This window comes from Cotesia glomerata, unplaced genomic scaffold (assembly GCF_020080835.1).
Source record: "Cotesia glomerata isolate CgM1 unplaced genomic scaffold, MPM_Cglom_v2.3 scaffold_14, whole genome shotgun sequence".
Lineage (NCBI taxonomy): Eukaryota > Metazoa > Arthropoda > Insecta > Hymenoptera > Braconidae > Cotesia > Cotesia glomerata.
The window spans coordinates 1-7,194 of NW_025401775.1; the positions used below are offsets into that span (position 1 = coordinate 1).

Genomic DNA, 7,194 nt, shown 5'->3' on the forward strand with positions numbered 1-7,194 from the left:
CTTCGTAACTGTCGCACAGATTGTACCTTTCTAAATTTTTGTCTAACACTGTCTAAACTTAAATTTCTTTTTTTTTTCGCCACTCAATACGCCAGTACTCGACGGCTTTCAATTTATATTCATAAGATAAATCTTCAACATCATCCTTAGTGCATTCGTCAATGATAGGTGTTTCTCTTGGATCAACTAGTGCACTTTGCCCACTCTTTATCTTCCACGACTTCCATCGTCCAATCTTTATACGGTTCTTGGAAATGCAAAGCCAAACTTTTCTTTTCGACCATTTCGACTCCGGAGTATTCGTTTATAGCATTGAGCAAAATTGAGTTTTCAAAAACTTTCTTTGATTTGTATTTCTTCGTCATTTACTGGCGATTCTGAATGTTCATGACTTGAAATGTTGTTAAGAGTAGTCTTTATAACATTTATAGGATTGACTTTCATTTGCTCTATGTACTAAAAATAAAAGATTTTCGCACAATTTTAAATTATTCACTTATTAAAAAAAAAAAAAAATCACGATTATAATATTGAATTATAAAGATGAAGTACATCGCAGTAGCTAAAGGAAGCTCGAACTGATACATTTATTTATACTATGTTGTTTTTTACATTACTGACTCATATATACTAAAAATATAATTATCTCTTTTTTGTATGAGATAACGATGAATGATTATTATGATTATAATAAATCATTATAAGCATTTTTCTTTTTTTTTTTTTTTTTTTTTTTTCCAAAGCAGATTCACATTAAATGACATTTGTAATATTTGATGTCCCGATACACAAAATAAAGTTTGGGATGCGAAGTAAACAAGTAAGTAAAATATTAAGATATAATATTATTATTATTTTCTAAATGCTAGAAATGTACGAAAAAATTATTATTGATGAATTCATATCAAAATTAATATAAAAAACGATATTTTCTTGGTGGTCACTGTAGATATGCTTAAGGGATCTTCACCCCCTAAATTTAATTTTTCGGAAAAACCCCGAAAAACGTATTCTCTACTTTTTTTTCCTCTTCCGATTGCCGTTGGTTTCGTTGAAATCCATCGAATAGTTTTTTTTTTATAAAAGTTTTGTGATTTTCAACCCTCATAACTTTTGTTCTATCCATTGTTTTATTATAAAACCAAAAGCATTTTTCATGATTTTCCACCCTGAAAATTATGCAATTGGTCCCCTTCGATTTTTTAAACTGCAAGTATGCGAAACTTGAAAAACACCCCTTTGGAGGCTAACTTTTGAGGGGTAGTTTCACCTCCTAGAAATGTTTTTCCGCAGATAAAAAAAAATACGTGTCTCTTAGATTTCGACGGAGAATAACATATCTCAGTTTCATCAAAATCGGAGGGGGACACCGGAGAGAGTTTCCTTGTCAGTAATTGTCCGCAAATCGAAAGCCTCTCTCCTCTCCAAAAATCCCCTCTTTTACGTAACCTTGAATTAGTTTAATAAATCGCCCGCCTAATTGCAGCGCTTTCTTTGTTCTTTATTGTGTGATACTAATGCCGCAAATATCGAGAACAAAGCTCAATGAACACCAGTCGTGCTTAAATAGTTTCTGTAGTTCCATATCAAATTCCAGTGAATTGAAGCGAACTTGTTCAGACTTTGAAGATACAATGCCAGCGTCTAAGAAAAATAAAATTGATATTCTGACTTCGGAATTAGTATTAGCACTAGATAGAACTAAAACTAGTAACAGAAATGCGATGTACATCATTTCTGCTGTTAATCAAAGTTTAGGACTTGAGATTGATAAATATAATTTAAGTTACTCCACTATTCGCAATGCGGGTATTTCAAAAAGAGAAGAAATTGTCGATACGATCAAAGAAGAAGAAATTTTTGATGACTCTCTCGTAGTGCACTGAGATAGAAAGATGCTTCCTGCGGGAAATGGTCAACCAAAAGCAGAACGATTATCAATACACGTCACCGGAATAAATACTGATAAAAATTTAAAAACTCCGATTCTCTCTGATGGCACAGGTGAAAGCCAAGCTTCAGCCATTTTTGAAACGCTGATAGAGTGGGATCTTTGCGATAATGTTAAAGCAATGTGCTTTGATACAACTAGTTCAAATACCGGTAAGTTAATGTTGTGGTTGAATGAATTTATATCACAGTATTTGTTTTTTGACTTGGGAAGAAATTTTCAAATAAGAATTTGATTAATTTTTTTAATTATTTTTACGAATGTTGAGTTAAAATATAAGCTGAGTCAAAAATTTGAATAACTGATAATTAAATAACAGTTTATCAATAACTAATTCTTTGTTTTAGGTTGTTTTAATGGCGTATGTGCATTATTAGAAGATAAAATTGGCCGTGACTTATTATATCTTGCTTGTCACCATCATACTTCTGAATTGATGTTACGAAATGTTGCAGAAGTTGCTTGGCCAGTGACGAATAGTCCAAATGTACCAATTTTCAAAAGACTCAGAGATAATTGAGAAAAAATTGATAAATCTGCGTATGAAATCGGCACAGAGGATAAAGATATTGCACTTATTTTAAATCAAAGAAAAGACGATATTCTTGACTTCATAGAAAATCAACTGAAGGTATTAATTAATTCATAAATAGTTTTACCATTGAAAGAATTATTATTTATAAAGTTAATTTCTTTTACAGTCATTAGATCTTTCTGATACACTCCCGGGAAAAAATGATCAGACCTGTTCATGCCTGTTCATGTCTGATCAGGTCTGAAATTAGACCTGGTCAGGCCTGTTCATGTATGATCAGGCCTGAAGTTAGTCATGAGCATGCCTGTCCAGGCCTGAAACTGTGTCAGTAGAAGAAAAAGTAAAGATCGTACAAAAAATAAATTCCCAGGTAGCGGTCAAAAAGCCTAATAAACGTTTATCAGTCGCTTATGAAGAAATAACGTCGTTATTTGAGAAAAACATAAGCGATTTTGTTAATCCAAACTCGTTGTTTATTTTTGAGCAATTTGAGCTCCCCTATGAATTTTTGCATACAGATCCAAGTTTGTGGGAATCAAATCTTGAGTATAAACGATGTTATGATACATTCAAAAAGTTAAAAGTAGTAAACGATACTGCGGAAAGAGGAGTAGCGCTAGCCGAAAGTTTTAATGAAGTATTGACTTATAACGAAGATGAAAGACAAAGAATTTTTCAAACTGTTCAGCACCATCGATCTCAATACACATCGTGTAAAAAATCACAATATATTGACAATGAATTAATCTAACAATTCATTTTTCTGCTTTCAATAATAATTAATTGGTATTGTTGTTTTTATTTTTATTAAATACTTATTGTTGTTAATATAATTCGAACTATTATAATTTAATAAACTGTTAATAATATATAAATTATTTAAGTGTAATTGAATTCATAAGTTTTATGCAGAAACTCGTAAATCCATTATTTATTAAAGATTCTTAAGATATAAGCTTTTATAATGTAAGATACTTATCATATCCTGTTTTTCTAGCCTTAAAAAAATATATTGAAGAAAAATATAAAAAACAGAGAAAGTAAACAAGATATTAATAAGTTTAAATCAATGATCGGCCAAAATTTCACGAAAAAATATATTCAAGGCTTAATATCTCGCTTAATATTGATCTTAGCGATTTGGTCCATAGGACTTTTTTTGTTGGAAATTGAATTCTCTACAAGTTTGTCATTTACATTTTTTCCGTAGCTCTTGATATTTATGAGATAAATGCGAAAAAACGCCAATTTTATGAAAAAATCAGGTTCAGTGGCCCGTACTGCCTCGCCAGTGTGAGTTACGACTTTGCGGCAATGGGCACTTTTGTAGAACGTTCAATTCTAAGAAAAAACCATCTTCGATCAAAGTGATCCCATGAAATGCCGCTGAGCTTTAGAAATTCAAAAATTAAAAATCAAAGTTTTTGTGTATTTTCAATGGGAAATATTCACATGCCTTGGTCAAGGACGTTAATTAATATTAAGAGCTCAAACTTTCAGGGAATTTTTTTTTGGGTATTTCCAACAAGAATTCACGATGGGACCGAAAAAAAAAAAATAAAGTAAAAAAAAAATCACCCTAATATATATATATATGTCGGAGATAATATCGAGCTGGGTTTTCCCAGAGATAGGAAATTCCCAACATTTTAGTTTGTCTGTTAATTTTAAGCAAAATTGTAAAGCATAGAATATTTAGATATTATTTACGACTTAAGCTGAATATATTTTTTATGGTTATGACGATGGGCTTAAGTCCGGAATGACAATGGTCACCAAACGTAGCCGAGGTCACAGGACAGAAGTAAAAAAGTATATAGTTAGAAATATCGACAGACAATGAGGGCTGTCGAAATATTGTTGAGTGAATAAGTACTTAGGGTACTTGGAAGAGTAGTTCTCGTTGAACATTGATCAAGTAAAGATCGCATACATCCTGCTGACCCCGGATTCGTTCTCGGTCTTATTTCCCCAACGTCTTTAACTGTTAAATCAATCGTAGTAGAATATTTGTAATTAAATCTATCATTTGTACAAGTTAGTGTACGTTATATTTCAAATCAAGGTTTGTGTTATATTTGATTATTGTGAAATAAATAAAGATGGCTGAAAATGATCCAAAGGACTCCAATAATGCCCAAACCAGTATTCCTCCGACATATATATATATATATATATATATATATATAAATATACATATATAAACTTTTGAACCATATGCATTTTCTGAATCCGCTTGACGAGCTGAGTCGAAATATAGCAAAATTTTTCAAGAGTTCCGTCATGAGGACCAATGCAATAGTTAGATTTCTATGAAATCTACTAAAAATGTGCCGACTAACGAAAACCTAATTAAAATAAGTTGATTTATTCAAAAGGTATTGCAATTCAAAAATCAAAAAAATTTCGTCTTTTTGAATTAACTTCTAGATTTTTTAGTTTGCGGATATTCATTTCCCACTCGAAGAGCTCAACAATTCATTTCTAGGTATATTTTCGACCGTTTCAAGCTTGAAAGTAGGGGAAAATTTTAGGGATGACCTGAAGGGACTAATATTTTCCGTTTTTTTTCTATCTTGGTGTTACTTGAGGATACAAATGACAAAATAGTATATGCAAGTCTGAGAAAGCAGGATCTGAATGTTTATGTGATAAGGAATAAAAGACAAAATATTGACGATCAATTTTACGGGAAGTCCTTCAAGAATCCATCTTTTGTTCACAATGATCAAAAATTCAATTTAGTATTGTTGAAACACTATTCACTATAGAAAGGAAACTAAAATTGTTAAAACAAGAAAAAATATTTTTAAATGTCATAATTTGATAACCAACCGATAAAGTAAAATATATCCATAAGTTCCAGGCAGACAGACATACAGACATCACTTAATAAGATAAAAGTAACTGGTCTCGTTCTAAGTAAAAGAGATTAAATAAGATGAAAGTAAAACAGTTTTGTTTTACGCTTTTCTTATTAAGCTACGTGTAAGGTGTTAAAATTTCCTCAAACTTTTCGTTTCAAATTTAAACGACTAATATCATGATTATTACTGATAACCCGAGTAAAAAGAATGAACCCACGTGTTACATACAACTACTACATACAAATAGATATATATATATATATATATATATATATATATTTATTTGTCCTTAGAGCCGAAGCTCCCTCAAGGCCATCAATAAGCAATACATTTTTATATATGTATATATATATACATAAGTATACAGTATAAAAATACAATTACAATAGTACTGTAAGTTTGATAATATAACAACAGCAAGGTTTTAAAGTTACCTAAATACAATAAAGTAACTTAATAAATTTACAGTAGTTAGTTAGTAAATTTATAAATACTTTGAGACACTTTGAAACAGAAATTATAATTAATTAAACAAATATAACAATGATTTTAATTGTCATTAGCCAGAAAAAATGAAAAAGATGCATTTTGAAATTCAGGAAGATTATCTACAGTTGTCAGCCCAGGTGGCAACGAGTTCCAGATACGTATACCATTGATTATAAAAGATTGTTCATACATATTACTATATGTAAAAATGCTTGCCGTAAGATGGACGGTGTAGCTTAATGTATATAGAATAAGCGAAAGGAAATTTAGTACAGACTGGATAGCTCAAATGGTAGAGTAGCCGACATGTCTTCGGAAGATTCTGGGTTCGAATCCCAGTCCGAGCTATCTAATAATTTTTTCTCGCATATTCTATAAACTCACATTAAGATGATCCTCTTCACATTCCTTTCTCAATCCTTTCCTACCAATATCCTGTTACGTGAATGTGGAACGCTTCACGTAATAATTACCGTAACTCCTATTCTTTCCCGCTTCACAGCATTATTTATATTTGTATTAATTATATTAATTAATATTAATTATATTTGCGTGAAATACGAAGGCAGACTAGAAAACCATCCAAATCCCATGGCATCAGAATTACTAAACAAAGAGACAACTAGAAGACTAAAACGGTTCAAAACAATTGATCTAAAAAATCGTTTTCAATAATAGTGGATATTGTTCTAAATACCCGTCATGTACATAGAATCACAAAAATTATTTATTGTTATCAAATAACAGATTGTAATTTAAATATATAATAAAAAAAAAAAAAAAAAAAAAAACATATTACTATTTGCTCTTGGCAAACGCAAGTAATCTTGTCTAATGTCACCTCTACGCATTGACACATTAAGATATTAAAGTCCTGGGCCAAACAACTGCCGATAATTTAGCCTTATTTCTTTAAAAAACAAACATGCTATGAAATAATCTCTTCTCTTACTTAATTTTAGTCACCCTAATTTATTATAATACGGGGTTACATGTTCATATCTGGATAATTTGAAAATAAATCTTACGCAAGAATTTATTTTTCTTTGCAACCTAAGCAGCAACTTTTTCGACATGTTGGTAAACGCAGCACAACAATAATCAAAAATCGGGAATATAAGTGTAGTCACTAATTTTACTCGCAATTGTTCATTAAATATTTCATTGTTAATTTTAAGTTGAGCTAACGTTTTCATAGCTTGATTACAAGTCTTTAATACTTGGTGTTCCCAAGAGAGATTATTATCTAAAATGACCCCTAGATATTTGACAGTCTTAACATAAGGAATAACGCAATTATCAACTAAAATATTCTCTGCATTTATACAATAATCATTGCTAACTTTTAGTCT

At 30.6% G+C, this 7,194-nt stretch overlaps 1 protein-coding gene across 1 annotated transcript; it reads left to right on the forward strand.

Moving 5' to 3' along the window:
• The first annotated feature begins 1,829 nt into the window (after positions 1 to 1,829).
• On the forward strand, positions 1,830 to 2,471 carry LOC123273794. The gene is made up of 2 exons (XM_044741264.1): positions 1,830 to 2,103; positions 2,299 to 2,471. Exons 1-2 carry the CDS (start codon positions 1,896 to 1,898, stop codon positions 2,469 to 2,471), a joined length of 381 nt encoding a protein of 126 aa, XP_044597199.1. The 5' UTR covers positions 1,830 to 1,895.
• Positions 2,472 to 7,194: the final 4,723 nt, after the last annotated feature.

What these genes read in the sequence shown, in the direction of transcription:
- LOC123273794 (XM_044741264.1), top strand. Translation starts at nt 1,896, where the DNA reads ATGCTTCCTGCGGGAAATGGTCAACCAAAAGCAGAACGATTATCAATA. An exon ending in TACAACTAGTTCAAATACCG is followed by an intron (nt 2,104 to 2,298) that starts GTAAGTTAATGT and finishes TCTTTGTTTTAG; the next exon opens with GTTGTTTTAATGGCGTATGT.